General features: G+C 39.2%; 2 protein-coding genes across 3 annotated transcripts in view; both read right to left on the bottom strand.

The window, feature by feature from the left end:
• Positions 1 to 860: 860 nt before the first annotated feature.
• Positions 861 to 9355, bottom strand: telo2 (TEL2, telomere maintenance 2, homolog (S. cerevisiae)). The gene is made up of 21 exons (XM_084741378.1): positions 9153 to 9355; positions 8462 to 8817; positions 8108 to 8385; positions 7914 to 7982; positions 6724 to 6871; positions 6528 to 6630; positions 6380 to 6448; positions 6148 to 6289; positions 5874 to 6010; positions 5698 to 5783; positions 5074 to 5187; positions 4896 to 4984; positions 4704 to 4795; positions 4473 to 4589; positions 4287 to 4358; positions 3680 to 3850; positions 3508 to 3599; positions 3330 to 3429; positions 2936 to 3000; positions 2381 to 2496; positions 861 to 1328 (listed from the first exon to the last, which is right to left on the bottom strand). The coding sequence occupies exons 2-21, from the start codon at positions 8800 to 8802 to the stop codon at positions 1207 to 1209; spliced, it is 2523 nt and encodes an 840-aa protein (XP_084597504.1). The 5' UTR covers positions 8803 to 8817; positions 9153 to 9355; the 3' UTR covers positions 861 to 1206.
• A 6299-nt stretch (positions 9356 to 15654) lies between these two features.
• rab11fip3 (RAB11 family interacting protein 3 (class II)) overlaps positions 15655 to 19989 on the bottom strand; it is a 33386-nt gene continuing 29051 nt past the window's right edge. For both annotated transcript variants that reach the window (XM_084740911.1, XM_084740913.1), the window contains 8 exons: positions 19191 to 19226; positions 18960 to 19053; positions 18532 to 18776; positions 17988 to 18069; positions 17720 to 17857; positions 17473 to 17628; positions 17176 to 17316; positions 15655 to 16483 (listed from right to left, as the gene is read on the bottom strand). In XM_084740911.1, coding sequence (XP_084597037.1) covers positions 16370 to 16483; positions 17176 to 17316; positions 17473 to 17628; positions 17720 to 17857; positions 17988 to 18069; positions 18532 to 18776; positions 18960 to 19053; positions 19191 to 19226 — 1006 coding nt within the window. In that variant the 3' untranslated portion in view covers positions 15655 to 16369. The remainder of the gene's footprint in view (positions 16484 to 17175; positions 17317 to 17472; positions 17629 to 17719; positions 17858 to 17987; positions 18070 to 18531; positions 18777 to 18959; positions 19054 to 19190; positions 19227 to 19989) is intronic.

The raw sequence follows: 19989 nt of genomic DNA, 5'->3' as shown, positions 1-19989 counted from the left end.
TATTGAATCTTGAATTATTTTATCCATTATCTGTGTGCGTAGCATGTACGGGACTCCAGCTAAATTTCATTATGCAAACTTGAACTGTATAATGACAAATTAAAAAACCGTAATCATGCAAGTAAGGGACACGTCAAAAATGTTTGAAGTGAATAATGAGACATTTTCTGCTACAAAATTGTCTTTGGAAAATTGCATTTATATTGTATTCAAGGGACCTTTTTTTCCCAGCAGCCACTTTGACATGAAGTAGTGAGATAAACACAGGTGTTACCAATGCTGCTACATTAAATGAATGGGATAATAATCAGTAATACATGTCTACCCTACTATTTCATGTCAATATGACTGCTGTGGAAAAGGTCTATCTTGTCAAGCTCTGTCAGGCCTAACTAACAATTTTGGAAATTTTACTACAATATCATTCTTATATTAATGTTTCTGTTCACTGTTGCCAGGTGAAAATCAATCATATGATTATTTTCTGTACTTATTATATCCATACCTACTTTCAGCCTTATTCACTTAAGCACAAATATTCAGGGATGAAATGATGGTAAAAAAAAGAATGTCATACAAAAATTTCATGTCAACCACAAAAAGTCAGCTAATCAATGCAGATCTTCCCTATAAATGTGCCGAGATAATAGAGTCAAGGCCATTATGAATGAAAACTATTAACACCTGTATATTTCAAATTGTTTCATTGTTTGGGAACATACAGATGAACATCTCTGTCACAAGAGGAAGTAGTAGTAGTATTTCCATTATTTGTGAATGCGTGCATGCTGGTGAATATTCACAGGATGTCCTTTGCAAACAAACAACCACAGTACACAGAGATGTGCCAGTACAGGAAAGAAGTTGAAAAGGATATCCTCATAGCATGTATTTTATTGGTGGACAAAAACGGCATCCTATTCTCCATTCAATCAATATTTTATTTGGTTCATAAATTATATACAATATGTTCACATAAACAATACAGTGTACTGAAATGTGTGTGTGCATGATGCAGACAGACATTCACAAATGTGTGAGAAGAAGTGCCCTCTTTTTCCACCCCCCAAAAAAAAGGCCAGTCCCTCTGTCTGCCAATATCCGGAACATCATTGCCATCGACCTCAATACTCCAGGTCCCCAGCCTCCGCGAGGATGACGCGGAGGACACATTCAGTGTTTCATTGTTTATTGTTGATGCTGTGATCACGACTCCAGGCCCAGTGCTTGTTGATCTTGTAGCTGTTTCTTCACGCTCTTATCCAGCAGTACCAGACTCTGTACAGCCAGACTCCGGCAGTCTGCATCAGGGTCTCCTTCAGCCACATCTGTGGATATTATAGCAGTGGTGACAACAAGCAACAAGAACATCTACATCTCTCAGTGTAATTACAAAAGCAAATCACATTTTTATGACATATTTCACAAATACCAGGAAAATGTCTTTTGTCTCAACTGAGAGAACTTGGTGTCAGCAGAACAGATACTTTACGCAGTTTATTTTAGAGCAGAAATAAGCACAAGTACAGAAATGTTAGTCAACCTTCAATTCTCATATCATTCATAGTTTCTGAAGTTTTCAACACTTTGTTTGCATGTTTTTCCATTAAAACGAATGTATGGAATGTTCAGAGTCACGTTACAGACTGTTCAGAGTCAGGGTAGTCCAAACATTGAACATTTTGACCATCTTTAGACATTTTCAACGACCCTTAAACCTCTTCATACTCATTCACCTACAAACTAATTCAAACTTTGAGTTTCTACCATTTGTTCTTTATTATAATAGTTTATACTTTTTACAATGTTTCTGTAAGTTGAAGTTTTATGATTTTTTCAGACTACTTCAGATCTGTGCTTGTACATAATTCTGGCATCTTCTTCACAGAATGAACACTTCTGTGTGGGAGGAAAATATGCATCCTTTGCACTATGTCACTCAGCTCTGTCACTCACTACAATGTGAAACTACTTTTATCCTCAAAGGGATACAGAAACATCCAACTGTTGATGAACCAATCACGTCATGGACGGTCTGTGTAGTACAGGACATCCTGGTTCCTCATCTACTTCCCAGAAGTGCTCAGTCCAGCTGTGCATGTGAGCACTGGACATGTTTGTGTGTCACTGAGGGGACATCCCTGACAGAATTACATTATGCAGGTGCAGCCTCAGACCTTTGTGCATTTACAAGAATCACGTGTTTTAGGGTGATCTATTATTAGTAGCATATAAACAGTTTATTGAAAATGTGGCCTTGTAATAAAAGAACTGGAACAACAACTGGAACATTCACCTCACAAGGAGAGATCTGGCTGAAATCTATGTATAAAATCTCCAGATTTTTTTGTCCTTTGTCACCACCAATGTTTTTTTTTACCTGCCAGCCAAGTTCTGGTCTCAAACAGCTGATCACTGAGGTCCACCAGCAGGTTCTGACTGTTCATGCTCAGAAACACAGCGCAAACAGCGAAGAGGACACCTCGTCTCACCATCCTTTAACAGACAGAAACAGACGTATTTCAGATTACAGCTCGGACTGAAAAAAGATTTTAAAAATATCCTGTCCAGACCTTATAGTCTGTTTAGGGCTTTAATGTCTACGTCTGGCTTTTGTAATCCTGAATTAACCATGTGAAAAAAAATGTTACCAGGAAAAAGCTACATTTTACCTAATTAATGTTTTTTATTTGGGCTGTGCAATATGATGATATATACTGTGTACTACCTATGCAAGAATCAGGTTATGTGGATATGAAATGACCTAAACAGTGCATGGGACTTTGGCCATATCGCACAGCCCTACTGATCATTAAGAACTTGGTTAGTAGGAGAAATGCTGCATCACAGTATGTTAACAACCACAAATTCCTCAGTCTTTCTACAGAGATTTCATCAATTTACAGTCTAAAACACTGATATGCGTCATACTCACTGGTCAACATGATAGCGCACCGCCCACACAAAGTCCAGTAAAGCACGACCCATCTGTGCAGCAATCTGTAAAAACAAATATAAAAACTCAAAGAGTAGCACAGAAGTAATACTGTTATTCTAAAACTACATGGTGCTTGGGATTGTCTTATATTGTGATACGGTGTCAATGTCTATTCCTGGTCTTAAATGCTAAAGTATCTGAATTACAACACGTTTAACTCATTAAAACAGGTGCCTCTAACTGTCTGGCAATGAATCCCATCACTTAGTTTATTCTTATCTAATAAAATATATAATACATTGTATGGACTGAACTTTTGGCAAACTGATGTTGGTATAAAGCTATACACTGAGATCACGTCAAACTAGCAAGAGCAGATGGATAAAACTACCGGTGCATTGACTGCCAGATGCATGAAGACGCCCAAGGTGTGGATCAACCTGCCCAGTACCAGATGGTCGCTGCCCAACAGGTCAAAGGTCACCTGAGGCCTAGCAAAAAGTATAACATTAGATTTTTAACATGTTCTGTTGTACACTTCAGCATGAAAAACTGAAAAACGTACTTACTTGTCGTAATTCCTGAGCAGAGGAAAAAAGAAGTATCCAGCAACGGGGGCGTAGCGGTTAGGGGTGGCCTTAGCCAGAGGTTGTGTGGCGCCCTGAAGCACAAGAGAAATCACTGAAGAGCTTCACTCAAATATCAGAAATGCAGACAAAAGTGTCTCTCTACTTTAACTACCTTCCTGAGGCGTTTCGTCTTGCTTTGAATCCGCCTCTCTACTTCTTGTCGCCAGTGAACAGGGTTATCACCGGGGTATGGTGTCAAGTCAGTGCCGGCAGCGACACCCATGGATGGATCTCTCTTTTCAGAGATTGGCTTAGAGAGCTCCTGCGCTGCCAGAGCAAGGACCTGGTGCACCAAAACAAGAGCAGACTTATGATTAAACCTGTGGCAATAATCAAAAGAGATCAAATCAACACCCAAAGTGCCCATCATTTTCTATTTCCGAGAACTACTGTTAAAGGAATTAAAAGGTTCCTTCACTTTAGAGTTTGCTGATACAGATTTTTAAAAACTTGCGGCTGAAATAAAATGCTGTGAGTACTTAACTAATCACAAATGTTCAGCACTGCAATCCCCACCCTAAAAATTCCTACATTTTTTTAAAGTACCCAAGCAGGGACTTTTGTGGGGATAAAATAATGTCCCTGGAACTAACAGAAATCGAGTCTCTGGTCTCTGTGATAGAAATTAACCGTCAAAAAGTTCCTAGTCCATGAGCAAAGTTCCTGTGGTGGAAATGTGGCTTAAAAGTATTTAATGTGAAGGCACACATTGCTTTCACCTCTAAGATATCAAGCCGCTGGCGAAGACTGTAGTTCAAGGAGTAAAACTCTGTGGTCAAATATTGAGTCACCTATCAAGGAAAGCAAAGGCAAACATTAAAATGAAGAAGCAGAATATTGAGCCAAAGCTGTGTGGTAATTAACATAAAATGATGTGAATAGGTAACAGAGGTGAAAGATCATACAGGGATACAGTCAGTGACAGTGAGCGCCACCATGGTCGCCTGTCTGAGACTCTGGAAGCCATTTATGCTGTATTTATCCTCCATGTGAAGAAGCACTTTGGTCAGCTGGACACTGATCTGAAAAAGTAACACAATCAAATATAAAGGGTCAACAACAGTAAGGTAAGGAACAACAGCTTTTGGATGAAAAGAAGCCCCTGAAAAAGAACAGCTGCTGCGTTGCTGTCATACCTCTCTGGTTGCAAAGACGTTCTTCCTCACCAAACCCTCAGCGACTCTCAAACTGAGCTCCACACGCTCCTGGTCCTCAGAGGAAATTAAGGCTGGACAGGTCGACAGATAAGAAAATATCAAAGCCTGATCTACAAACACAGCATTTAAACATGACGCGAGGTCAAATAAATAAATTCTGAAGGGCCATACTTTCCAGACAGTCTCGTAGGTATCGGGGTGGGGAAGCTTTACTTATTTCCTGATCGCCAGACATATCGTACGGGGTGAGCTCATCATCGCTGCACCAGTCACAGACAAAACACATCAAAAACCACAAAAGCATTTAGTGTAACGGCATCAATGACTGAAGCGTAAAGCTGATCCTTACCTGTCCAGGTCAGACTCTTGATCAGTTTTTGATGGCTGAGGTCCTGACTTCTTCTGAGATGATACATTCTGAGTACACGGAGTTGCTTCATTGGTCTCTTGAGGAAAATTAACTCTGCAAATGACACAACTATTAGTCAACAAGGTATGTTTTCTGTATCATTTCACTGGAGTTCACAGGTTTTCTCAGTTTGGTTTGTTGTACCGTCTTAGTCTAGAGATAGCACTAATTGTGCCCCATTTGACAGATGCACAAGAGTTGCCAAAATTATATAAAATACGTGTCCATGAAAGTTTTTCCACTGCTCTGCTAAAATGTTATAAAACATCCTAATTATTCTATTCAGTTAAAATAGGTAGGTAGGTAATAGCTTGGTAGTTCATAATGGTAAGTTATTTTATGTAAATTGCACACAAAACTATAAAAAAAAGTTTTCTCAAAATCTTAAGATATTTTAACTTCTTATTTTCTAATTTTTGACACAATGCCTCATCATTAGAGCATCTCTCTCAGGACCATAAATGAGAGTGAACGTTATGTTTTCATTATCACACAGATGTGCTGTCCAGGAGGCCAACATCCCAAATTTTGATGTAACAGCTACAGAGATACAAAAACACATACCCGTTTATAGGCTCAGCCTCTGGTTCGTCACCAGTGCTGGGAGTCATCAGAGAATGCAGCTCTCGAGTTTCCTCATCCTGATCGTACTGCGACACAGCAAAATACAAACTCACACACAGGTTTCTGAATCCATGTTAAAGCCAGTCAGGCTCACTTGGCAGCTTTCGTAACTGTACCTCAAATGTGAGTTTGGTTCCGTTGATATTCATGCGGGAGCTCAGGCACTCTCCCACCACCATCCCCATACGCCTGATACGCACCACACTGCTGTCCAGGTGGCTCTGCATACCGCCCAGCAGACACTGGAGTAAGTCTGAGAAAAACAGGAACACAACGGAGACAAAAGCTGAAACCATGAATCCTGTCTTGCTGCTGCTGTTGAAAGAAGGTTGTCCTGTATTTAGGTTGATTTAATGAGGGATTTGAGTCATTAAAGACTGTTCTTTGTACCTGATCGTAGCTCCTGTAGCTCAGAGTCTTTCAGCAGACTCACACTGAGCAGTAAAGTCTTGCTGACATATAGCTGCTGCTCTAGAGATGTATGCTTCACTGCACTGGGGTTAGCCCATGCCTGGGACACAGACCGTAACACCTGGGAGCAAACACACTCATAAATCATCACATCATATACATACATACATACATACATGCTGCTAACTGCTAAACATACTAATGGACTCACCTGGATGAGCAGCGGCCTTCGCTCCCTGTCTGCTGCAAGGTAACCCAGAACAATTCTCAAGACTCGAGTCTAGAAAAAAACATTTCCTTAATGTAATATTTACAACATACACACATGGTTTACTCTGAGGCTGCCAGTATCTTCTTACCTCATACTTGTACTGTAGTAACAGCAGTTTATGAGTGATGACAAACTGAGCTTTTTTATTCGTTAAAACCAGATTCCCAATAATTCTGCCCAAAGCATCAGGTCTGAAACAAGAGGCAGGAGGCTGGTGTCATTAAATGCAGATCAGAGGAAGGCAGATCGGATAAACTGCCAGCTGTTTAATGACTGTTGTTTACCCGTTGACGGCTTGTACCAGTCCAGTGAGGACGCTCTCCACCCAGCGCTGCGGAACGTTCTCCAGCAGCTTCCAGCAAACCCTCTGCCACACCATGTCTGAGCGTGTGCAGACAGACAGCCGAGGAGCCAGCACCGCCAGCACCGGACCTGTACATTGAAATAAAAAAGTCACTATGGACACTGCAAAAACCAATCAGCAGACCTTTCATTTCATCCATAGAGGTCATGAAAGAAGAATGCCATTAACGTGTGATTGAGAATAAACTCGGAGAGCCAGGAAAATGTTTGCTATGAGCAAATATTTCATTGGTGATAGTGAAGTCATTAGTCAGGGTGATGGTGGTGGCAGAGAAATCAAAACGCCAAATCATCTTTTATTAAATAAATTAAATGTGAATTGAACTTTTTTGGTACTGGAGTAACAAAGACCAATTGCATTTTCAGTCCACTAGATGGTGCTGAATGTTTTTTTTGTCTGGTGAGGTCAGTGGAGGATACAGTCAGTGGAACTGGTAGGTTTTTAAGATAGCGGTGGTCAGTCTGTCTGCTTGTCAATCCCATTATGTTAAGAAAAAAAAAAAAAAAAAAAAGACTGAAGTGTGATAAACAAACTGAAATCTTTATTTTATTAGATAAAGCAGATGATGATAAAGTTTTTGTTTGTGGACATAATTTGCAGTTAAAAAGGTAGTATGTTATTGCAATACTCAGCATATCACAAAATATTTAAATCACAATTGTACCCAATCAAGACTGTTTATAGCAATTGAAAGCCTCTGTTTTCTTTAAATTTACCTGAACTCAAACCGACAACAATGATTTCATACTAATGCAATAATTGTATATATTCTAAAATGCGATTACACCCATTTTACTGTAATTCTAATTCTTGTTTACTTGTTTTATTGTAGTATCCTAGTTTACTTGGCTCATTATTCTACTCGGAATTTTAGTTGTTTTACTTATTATTTGGTTGTTGATGTTTGCTAACTGTTTTTGTTTCTGGGTGTTTCTTTGTGTCTTATTTTGTTGCACTGATCAGGATTAGCCCTCCTAATTTCATTGTATTCTGTAAAATAAACAATAAATGATTTCTCTCCTATTGCAGTGTGAATAGGGGTAGATTATGAAAAGATATAAAATACATTCACTATTTGCACAACTTCCAGAAAAATGTGACTAAACTCACCACTATGCCCCTGAATACACACTTTTCCAAGTGTCTGTGCCACAAAAGTCAGGGAGCAGTCTGTGCCATCTGTTAAACACACAAGTCAGGTAAACATACAGGATGAGAAAAGATTATTTTAATATCACAACAATAAATCTTTGATATAAGCTCCATACTGTCACTATTGCAGAGTTGATAAGATGTTCCCTCACCTCTGAGTGCTTGGCAGGTCCGCTGCAGGGCGGTGAGCATCTCTGTGGCCAGCAGTGGGTAGTACTGCTGAGGGAGAAACAGGGGCTTGTTGTTTGGATGCAACTTGTTAGTGGTGAGGTCTGGCAGTGCCACGATACGTCCCAGCAGAGTCTCTCTGAGCTGTGGAGAGTCAGATGGACCTGCACCCTGACAGTAGGACCACAGCAGGTCAGCGAGTCGACCGCTCTGAAGGAACCTCTCAGTGATGCTGACCAAGCGGTCCAGATTTGTGCTGTGACTGTGATGGAGAGACAGACACATTAATGAAAAGACAGATTGATTAACACACCTCTCCTCTATTCAGCACCACCCACCTTAGCTCTCCTATTCCCTCCATTAGCACCAGCAGCGCCTGCTCTGGAGGGCCTCTGAGGAACAGACCATCCCATAATTCTGTGCGCTGGGCTGCAGTGAGGCTGTGCATCCAGTCGGCCTGGATGTTGCTGACGAGGAACTGAAGGGTTCGAGTGAAGTGAGCTCTCCTGAACTCTGCCCGGTGAACTGAAGTGGTCCTACTCTCTGGTCCTTCGTCCAAGTAAGAGTGGAGCGTCTGAAGCGCAGTGATGATCTCTTTGTTATCTTTGGATGTAGTGAGGGTCCGGAGACACTGGGCCACCTCTAGGCGAACCTCAGCATTTGGGGCTAGGGACTCCATCTCTTATTTTGCCTCCTACAAGAACATTAAAGGGACATTTTACCATGAAAAGGTTCTATCAAAGTATGACTGCCAACTATTTATCTCTACACAAAGTCTGTATATTACAAACAGCTATGACTGTATTTAGATAGACCTAAGACATATCAGCATATTACACAAAACTTCCTGAATGTACAACATCCACTCAAGCTAAGAAAAGCAGTTCATTGTGATTTTAGGTGAACTATCCCTTTACTCCTGTAAGCTAAGAAATTGAGCGTAGCGGATACAGCTATTTTCATCAACCGATCCAATAATAAATCAGTAAGTAGGTAAGTAGCTTTACCTATTAGCCTGTCGATACGCACCTGGGCAATTATATTTTTAAAAGCAACTGAATTTTAAATGGCGACTGCTGACATGATTTCATGTCACCGTGGTATTAAAACATTTCTTTACGAAGTCTAATTTACAGTTCCTACTGTCAGTCAGCTCGCGTTTTGGTTTTGACAAGAATGTCCCGCCGTGATGTCGCGTTAGCTCATGGTGCGCTCCATCAAAATATGTCCGTGTTGAGCAAGGAGCAGAAGAAAGGTTCCGGCACAGTCTCGCCAGTGTGGCATTCAAGAAATCAACGGTTTTTGTAACACTTCTGATCATAATGGTTGATCATTTTACACATCGAAATAACATATAAACTATTAATAATTAATCAATCAAGAAATTTGCAAGTAATAATTGCTTTAAAAAACAATAATAGTATATAAGCAACATTTTTCAAGGTTGACAAAATAATTGACTGACAGTGATAAAGTAACAATGTAATTAAATATATTAATTATATTACCGCCTTACACTGAACCGGTGATTTCAGCACCTGAAGTCACCAGGGTAAACTCTGGTGTTGTGATGTGATGTTAAATGTATATATTTTTGTGTTATTTTTTGTTATTGTATATATATGAATATGATTGTTATATGAAATGTACATACTTTGTTTCTTTCTTGTTTCTTTTCAGTGATGTGGCAAATGTAGCTGCTGTTTGAAAATTCATACTCGTTCTGACAATGATGAGTCATCATCATCATCATCACTATCATTAAGTCGATAAAGATAATAATTAATAATAATAATAATTCTACTGCGAATACTTGATAAGTTTAGAAAAAGCTCATGTAACATCTGGAAAATTGCTGACAGTATCCACTCCAAAAGTTAAATGATCAATAGATCTTTCTAAAGCAGCAATATATCTATGAAATAGTAGGAAACACTAACATTGGTGTTATCAATGATACTAATTAAGGTCCCGTTCCATTAAGAGTAGGGGAGTCCCTCCGGTGAGCTGATCTGGTTCGGATCATGGGCTTCATACCGTCTTTATGGCAGCTGTGGGAGTTAATACTGAGTTGATAAGTATAGCGGGTGAAGGTGCAAACAAGGTTATGAAACAGGTGGCAAGAAGTGCAAGGTGTGGTTGATGGCCCAGGCAGTTCATATCCACAACCAGCAGGTGGGGCTGATAAGTTAGAGGCAGAGGGGCTGAGTGTCAGGTATCTGCTGATGGACAAAACAAGACCCAGAAAAATACCTCCAGGCTCTGTGTGAGTCTAAATACATACTTCTGAGATCAGATGTCAACGGAATTGTAAGCACAGGATCTCATCATGATCAGACACAATCATAGGAGCTTTTATATGAACAGGGAATTAAGGGGGAATGTGAAAACTGCCCAAGAGAGTGTAACAAATCTAACTGAACTACAAAGGTTTAAATATTTTCAGCTAATATGGAAACCAAATTAAAATGATTTAAAATATTAACCTGTGGTTTTGTCAGCTATTTAATAAAAACAAGGAACTCTTCTAAAGCATCACTTGAATTACAGTGACTTACCATTTAAGCTGGAAACATGACAACACCTGGATATTTATACTGTTACTAAATCAGTGGTTCCTAACCTTTCCCCCCTTTTCAAAATCATTTAGTAAACTGTTGACCTTTTAACTAAGTGACATATTTCATGGATATTTCATATTATATTCAATGCCTTAACAATAACAGTACAAAACAACTGATAAACTGTACAATTATCCCAAACAGTGAACACAATAAATGCAGGAAGTTAGTGTAAAAAGAGCAATTTGGATGAATTTTGAGCAGATTATATCCTTTGAATATTGCCTCAGACATGAGTTTTTCTGTTATTTTAGGCACATTTTATACACATTTCTGTCTGTATTATGTAATTCTTACTACTTATTTTATCCTTTTAACAATCATACATAATAAAGACTTCTTTTTTGGATACAGTGTTTCCTTCTTAGCTCTTTGGTTCCTTTAACTGCATACTTTTCTATGCAGGATGAGACTGTTTAGCAGAGTTAAAGCTTTATTAATGTAGCTTGCATTTGGGTCTTCACTGTTATGAAATTTCTTTACGTTTATATCTTAAATTATAATATAAACCTTAAAAATAATTTTCATTTAGTTTTTGTCATATAAATATATGAAAGGCTAAGATATAGTCCTACTGCATATACTTTTAAAAAAAGTTTTCTTACACCTCTTAAAATCAAGAAGGCCTCATGACCCCCCATGAAGCTTTGGTGACCCCTAGTAGTCGTCAGGACCCCCAGGTTGGGAATCAGCATGTTACTTTAACAGTGCAAAGAGTATGCATGGTAAAACTAAACTTAACAAGTAAAACTTGTGCTCTGCTGAATACCTCCCCTGGAATCTATACAGTCCATGTGTGGGTCATAGAAGCACATAGTACAAAGCTGAAACTTGCAAAAAAAAATGAGGCAACCAAACACAAGGTCATTTTATTCCATTTATTTTTCTAATCTTACTTTCACTGCTTACCTTTAAATTTTCTCTTTTTACAATGACTGAAATTATATTTCCCCTGTAACAATTAGGATTAGATCATTTGGGGAATCTTCAAAAATAATATACAGCTGTAACCAATACTGTTATAATTTATACATTTATCTTTGAAAATAGGAATAAATTTAAACTTTCTCTTTTCTACAATATTCTCTTTTTTTATCTTCCCATGTCACATAATGGCAAGCCATGCACTACTACAGTAGTGATGTTTGTGCCTTGAGCAAACTTTCTTTGGACACTGGAAGTGAGCGTGAGAGAGAGAGAGAGAGAGAAAAAAGTTCACAAAAATGACAATTCATATTTACAGTTTAGGTTTCATCATTATAATTTAACAAACTGACAGTCACGTGGTCAGTGCTTTCCCCAGGGCTCATCATCAGGTTAGTTTAGAGGCAAAGTTTGAGACACAGAGGCACAGTGTTTAGACTAGCAGGCCAGTTTTTTTTCTCCATCAAGGGCTGTTGATTTATGATTTATTAGAACAGGAAAATGTAAGCAAAAGCGCCATCACGGACCCTGATAGTTGAAATGATCAGTTTAATTTCAAACATCTGTCTTTGGTCATTTTGAAAGCAGAAATTTGGATGTGGTTAAAGTGCAATCACCTTCAGCTCTGCTAAAAGGGAATGTTTTGTCAGCTCTGTGGTCTCACTGTCTAGTTATCCTGCTGCCAGTCGTGTTAGTCCCCAAACTATCTGTCAAAAGCAGACACTAAGATATGAAGCAGGGAGAGAATTACATGTAGCATAGCCTGCTGTGTTCAAGTGTCATCCCATTTCCTCTTTGTAATGCAAAAACATGAATCAGTGGCTGGGTTGCACCAACAAGGATTCATTTTTAAATCAAATTAAATCATGCTTTAACTTTAAATGATGTCAACCTTTAACCTTTCTTAAAATTAAGATTAAATTTACACCTCTCCTTAATCTTCCATTTAGTTTTTCCTCTAAACCTAAATTAAATTTAATGCTGTCACACCAAAACTTTAAACTCCAATTTAAAATGTGATCCAGTATGAACATTATGGACATCTTGCCAAAACTTGGGAAGTTTAACTTTTAAAATTTTTGCCTTTTTGAGATGGTTTGAGAAAAATAATCAACTTCTTTGATAAAACATTAAGAGACAGACTCAACCCACTGGAGTTTTATGATGTATCGCTTCTTTCTTTAACTGCAGATGATAATTCAGCAAATGAGTTTTTCTCAGAGGAGAAATTATCTCTATCTCTACTGAGGCATTATGAGAAGGTCAAATAACTTTTTTTTTAGCTTTTCTAGCTTTTTTTTTTCTTTGGAGCAATGCAACATTTTATTAACTTTTTAGCTAACTAACAATCAATAAAATGTTTTTAGCTGGTTAGAAAACAATATAACATTTTGTTAATCTTTTAGCTAGCTAGCAAGCAATACAAATTTGTTAACTTTTACTGAGCTAGCAAACAATATAATGTTTTGTGTTGTTTTTTTACTTTTTTTTTTTTAGCACACAATGCAACATATTGTTAAGGAATAAAGAGCAGCCAAGAACACTCAAATGTATTATTAATTCATTTATCGTAACTTGGGTAAGCAAGCATCTTACTGATTTTACTATTTAATTCTGGTTTAAATCACTATACTTGGATTTACAAAACTGAAATCAGTTTTTAGTGGTGCAACAGAGCTCTGCTTAGTTTTAAATCTAGATTTACTCAGTTTGGCTGAACACTGGTTAGAAATAATCCTGGAATAAATTGATCTATGTTGGTGCAACCCAGTCACTGAGTATTAAATCTGTCGGGGCAAACCTCCACTCACACTAAAAGGCAGGAAGCTGAACTCAGCAAACCTGGGCATGAGGTTTCAAGTGTCATGTGTTGACATTATGAGGTCTCACAACCTACAGCTCCACCAATAGAAATGATAGCATATGATTTGTCAGTCAAAACATAGGTCTGAATCAGAGATATACAATAAAAATAGGTGTTTCCATGCAGACTCCACCTGGGAAGACAACAGTAGAAACTGCAGACTGCCGTACATCAGAACCCTGAAGAGGTCACAGCAACATCAGCATTATGGAAGAGTGCAACGACCTCGGGTCACATTCAAGCTTCTGCACGCAGGTGGTGAGTCACCCAAAAACAAGAACATCTCCCTTAATTCAATAAATTCTCTCCCACAGATTCATCCACCGTGAACTGAATCTCCCCCTCGTGAATTCAAAAATGTACAAACGTTATTTTCAGCAGAACAGATCACAGAGTGTGAGTTGTCGTTTGTGTCAAATGATGAATAAATATCTGCATGTTATTTTAAACGAAAAAAAAAAAAACCCAACAGATACTGTACACGCTACATGCTAGAGAAGAATACAGGCAGCTGTCTCTCAGCATAAGACAAGAAGAAGAAATGTTCTTTTCTTCCGACTATAAAAATACCTAGAATCTAGAGAATGAGTGTAGAAAAAACTTTACATGTACAAGTCATTTACATCCAAGGCCATTTTTTCCATGGAGTGGCAGGTGAAGAAGAGCAGTGACACAGAGGTGAACAGGGTGAAAAATAGGAATTCCTCTTAGCATATTGGTGCAGAACGCCATGCTGTTTGGACAAAAAACAACCTCCCGTGACTCCCCTTCAACCTTAAATCCATCAGTGTGTCTGGTAGGTGAATCCAACACTTGTGTCCAGTTTCTGAGTCAGAAAGAAACGTCTGAGAGAGTTGCGAGATTGCTGCACAGTACCGATGAGCAGTCCAAACTCAGTCTTCAAAAAAAGCAGATGTTGCTCCAGCAGAGGAAATAAAGAGCAGGTTTGTTTCATCTGCCCTCCACCAATGTCCACTTTCTTGCCAAGCATTATTGCTACCAAAGTCTGCCATGTCCCTTCAGTATTAGATCTACAGATCAGGTCTGGAAAAAGACAAAAATTGGCCAATAACCAGCAAAAACAATTAACTGAGCTCCTGATGGCTGAAAGGAAATACATAATAGAAATGATAATTAAACTCATCTTAAGACATGGCTGCATATCTGTAGCATTGTTCAATATTTCAAATTCAACATGGCAAAAAAATTTGTGTGGCGTGATTTTCTTCTATAGCATGAATGGGACGCCTGCAGCCTGTCAGTAGCAACAAATCCTGCATGCCATCATCTTGATATGAGCTTCAAAACTATCTTCATTTATGATTTGATCCCTTCAAAATAGACATTTGTTTCTATTAACAAAACAATAATGAAAACAAAACTTAGTGCAAAGTACAACCATTTGATTATTCACATACAGCTGGCATCTTTACCAGCAATAAATCACTTGTGCAGCGACCAAAAAAAAGGAAAAAAAACCAAACAACAACAACAAAAAAAAAAGAAAAAAAAAGAGGGGTGGGGGTGGGTGGGGGTTGTTGGTTACCTGGATAAACTTGCTCCCATCACTTTCACTCAGCAAGAGAACACTGGGGTCAGGTGGGCTGTACTTAAAAAAAAAATGTAGATGACAAAAGTAGTATTGATTTCCCTTCATGTTTAGTTCAAGTGCTTGGAGAGTTTACAAAATAAACTTGTGAGTATGAGTAGGTTATATTTTGTCAGTTACAGCACCCAGTCTACACTCATTGACATAAGTTTGATTTATCTAATATTTGTGCCAAGGAGTGATGAAAAATGTAGCATTATATGAGGTTTCCAGCCCACCTGAGCTCCGGGACCCTGTTTCATTGTAAAAACTAATAATAATAATTATGAGATGAGGCAAATTATAAACCAACCAATTCCTTCATTTGGGATATTGAAGCGTATATTACTCCTCCTGGTGCCAGTAAGCTTCTTTCAAAACCTTAAGTAACACAGAAAAAAACAAAACAAAACAAAAAAAACAAAAAACAAAATGTCAAACACCACACACACACAAAATAAAACCCTCCGGTCATTTCTAATCCTTGATCCCTAGAAATGTCCCTCACTTGGGTTTACTGGAAAGACAGCTGAAGTTGAAGGACAGAACACGCTGTTACAGGGACTAGTAGGCAGCACAGCAAGCATTAAACAATAACCGACAAATTCAAAAGAGAATCTGCTGCGTCGATCTCCTGATCCTGAGCTTCATATGGATTTTAAAGCACAATTCAGCCTGGCTTCAGGAGATCACAGCCCCACATACCACCACTGTCCCAGTTAACACTCCACTGACCACACTGAGGCATGTATGGTACGCAGAACTCATGAATACCTTTGATCACCCTTCATTTAAGGCCTTTCGGTACTGTAATTTTTTTTTGTAGCTCAATCAAACATTGACACTTTGTTTCTGGAAAGGGACGGGAACATTTTCTACTCTTTATGATACCAACCTCTTGCACACATTTACACATTCACTCAGTCGACAGGAGAGACTCGGGTCCCTCTGGCCAAATAACATGGAAGTCACCAGAACCCAAGTGTACTAAGGAGGGTTAACACAAACACTCACAGATAAGCACAGACGCAAGGGATATCTAACTAAAAATTGCTTAGTCGTGGACTTCTTAGAAATCTTAAATTCTTCTTTTTTGGGGTAGTTGGATGAGTTGAGTGCGTTGTTGTTGTCGTTTTCCTACCAAAATGATGTCAGAATATTTTTAGATCCCCTCTTGGTAGTTTTCTTTTAGCCAAGTCTCCAGTATTTTTAACAGCCTGAGGAGTCACTGTGTGTGGCTGCATGGTGTCTATTTGACCTCAAGGATGGAGGGGTTGGACTCCATGATGGCCACAATGATTTTGTCAATGTAGTCCTGGAGTCTGTAGTTGATCTCCTCCTGTTTGTGGATCGCCTCCATCAACTGAAAACAGAGAAACAGAAGTCAGTGACGAGAAAAGTGACAACAGAGTTGAAGAACACCTATTTAAAGGGAAAATTAGGCACTTCGATGTCAAATTAGTGGTGATGATAAAATGTGTGTGCTATATTGACCAAGAAAGCTGAGTTTTCCTGCTCATGGAGCCATGCTGCAATGCCTACATGTACCAAGATGCCTTGTGGGCAATCTTGTGACTCTCATGCTCATGTTGCCATGTATCAGCACCCTAGTCTATGGCTATTACTTTGTTGGCCAAAACATAGCTTTAAATTTTGAATTAATTAATTAATTTACCGAATACCCAGACTGTATTACTATGAAGCCAAGCTGTTGTAACACAAAATTTGTCTTGGCATTGTCTTGCTGAAATAAGCAGGGACATCTCTGTGAAGGACATCATCTGGGTGGCAGCTTATGTTGCTCCAAAACCTGTATGTACAGCTGTGTTTCCCAGGTGGGCCTTTTTTTAGGGTAGATCATAAATGCATTTCGCTGCTGAGCCTGTCCCTAGCAGTACATTGCTCAGCTTCCGTGCTGAGCGTCATTTGCTAAAGGTAATACACTAACTGTGCATAAGAACTCCATGCAACTTCATTTGAAAAATCTGGACTATCCCTTTAAATAAAACTTGAACCAACAGTGAATATGCTTCACAACTTCTTTTCTAAACCTACCTCTGTACGAGACACAGAGTTGATCTCAGCGGCCAGGGAGTCTGAGAAGGAGGCCGACATTAAGTTCTTTGCTCCCTGGATGCTCAGGTTGATAATCTGGCCGTTTAACTCATCATTCTGCTCCTTCAGGCTGCGGTTGTCCTGGAGAGGTTATGTCAAATGTAGCACATTATATAAACAGTACAGACCAGGTCCTCAATCATTCTTCCATTTCAAAGCCAGGCTTGTAACAGTAACATAATTAAACTGTATAAAATGAGTGATGAGACAGATAATTCCTCAGAATTTGTGTGCTACCTGTTTGAGTCGTTTGATCTCCTGCTCCAGCTCAGCCTCACGGGTGCGTGTCTGATATTCCTGCAGCCCTGCGCCAGGTAGACGCCCTCTCTTTGCTTCGGCCTCCAGCTTGTACAGCTGTAGGTGCTCAAGCTGTTTACGCAAGTCTTCAATGAGCTGTGGTACAAGCAAATCCGGAGACATCAGTTAGTAAAGTCTTTTGTACACAGAGTACTGTTTATGTTGTACATAGAGAAATAAGCCCCACCTCCTGAGTGCACTCCTTCTCTTTTTGGCTCTGGTGACGCTCGTGGCTCAGCTTGTCAGCCATCTTCCTGCGGGTCTCGATCTCTTCCTGCAGCCTGTCGGTCATGGCTTCTGTCTCATCTTGCAGCTTTCTCTTCTCCTGGAGAATAAAAGAAAAAGACGAAGTGAAGATTAAGAGTGTTAAGACAGGTGAGAAATGTAACTGGAAAAAAAAGTTTGCTGAAGGCATAAAGCATAAAACACAGGACAGGAGATATTAATGTTCTAACCTCCTCTTGTCTCTCGATGTTTGCTCGAAGACAAGGGACACATGACCTCAGCTCACTGTTCTCCTCGTCCAGCTGCTGCAGCCTGAGAAACAAACATCAACAATGTAACAACATCTACGTAATTTGTTGATGGTAAACATCACTATATCACAGAGAAAAACATTACATTCAGTGGCAGAGCAGTGCCAGAGGGTGGCAGTGTAGAGCTACAACTGCTGACTACTGGCATCTCACAATGACCAAATGTTTTATTAATATAAGATATAAAAATAACAATCTAAAATGTGATCAAACTATCAAAAACTGACTGGTTTTGTTGTCAATATCCAGTTAAAATTATCACAAAGTATGAAGACCATCTACTATAATTAGATCTTAGTTTTTTGTGGTTTATATATTTTTTTTTACTAGTCATAATAATAAACACAGGAATCAAATTACATCTAATATATCAGATCTTAAAGATTATTAATCAGTCAGTTGATGCGATTTGATTTTTCCTGCTGCTACTAAAGATTTCCTCAGTCTTTCTTCAACTGCTCACCTGGCCTGCAGGTTTTCCAGCTCCAGGCCCCTCTCCCTCTCCAGTTTTGTCATGGCCTCCTTGTGACGACGGGTCTCCTGCTGTAGCTGCTCGTCAGCGTGGAGCTCCTGTTCCTTCAGCTGCTCCTCCAAGGCATTGGCCCGGTGCACCAGCTGAAGGTTCTCCTGGCGCAGCCGCGCATGCTGCTCCCCTGATGCCTCAGACTCCTTTTCCAGCTCTGCCACTCGACGCTCAAGGAGAAGCACCTGGGAAAGGTAAATGTTCTGTGGTTAGTGAAACAGAGATTGTTGTAAGACTGATCAGCTGTAAAGTGTCTAACTTCTGTTTCTTCTTCCTTTAACAACTACTGAAACAGGTATGAACTGTGGCACTTTACAGGAATGAATGTGAAAGATAAGGGTTGACTTTCTTCACACATGAGCTCTCACCTTATCTGTGATATCGTTGTCAGCGAGTTCCAGGATGTCCCGTGTCAAGTCGCTCATGGTGTCCAGAGTCATGGAGCTGTTCTGGAGGAGATGTCTGCACGTGGAGAGGAAAAATTTCACTCTGGAGCCAGTTTAGATTTGATTAATTGCCATTTTCTTATGCTGAACATGAAGTTATCTGTTACAATTGCATTAGAAATACGAACCCTTCAGAGCAGCTATTCAGCTTACCTTGCGACTTTCTTGCTGGACAGCCTCTTCCCAGCACTGGATGGAGAGAAAGAACAACAGGAAAAATGGTCAGGAAAAGAAAAGGGATAGAGGAAGGAGACACTATCTCTTGATATTCGTCCTATCCACCCCCAGTCCCTCTCTCTGCTAGCACAGGAGCCTCACTGAGAAAGGGCATGTTGATGAAGTTCTTTACTAATAAATCGCTGGGTTTCTGTTCAAACTAAAGCTCTGAGATATTCACACATCACGGCAATCTAACACAAACACAGCAGCATAAAACTGTGTAAAAAGTGGTGATCCAGGATTACTAATGGTCATTTCTCCACAGCTTACAGATTTTGCAAAGACAACAGCCATTTCAAGCCTCACTGTTTTATTACTCTGTTTTAATTGTTTGTGCTACTTGATGTGCCACTAGAATTGTAAAAAAAAATAATCTTAAACTGAGAAAAAGACGTGTGTTTTGTATTGTTATCATTAATAATGAATTAATTAAATGTGTTCATATTTTGGTTAAGGGAAATGCATAAAATTTGCGACCCTCAGATTGTCACTGCAATATTTAATAAGAGCTCAAATAGGATTTCAGTAATACTAAGTTTCTGTAGTACAGCTACTAGTCAGTAATCCTGGATCAGCAAGTTTGTTTCTATAAAAGCAGGTTCTTTGAAAAGCTTTACTTCACTACAAGCAGTCGCTCTGCAACAACTCAAATGAAGCATGAAAACAACGGCATGAAGAACCAAAAATACTGACACTGACACCACTCACCTGTGATACCCGGTGGTTATTTTTT

Source organism: Lutjanus erythropterus, chromosome 17, assembly GCF_056507025.1.
Source record: "Lutjanus erythropterus isolate fLutEry1 chromosome 17, fLutEry1.hap2, whole genome shotgun sequence".
Lineage (NCBI taxonomy): Eukaryota > Metazoa > Chordata > Actinopteri > Lutjaniformes > Lutjanidae > Lutjanus > Lutjanus erythropterus.
Note: the sequence above shows the minus strand (reverse complement) of the source record. Positions and strands in the feature narration are given on the sequence as shown.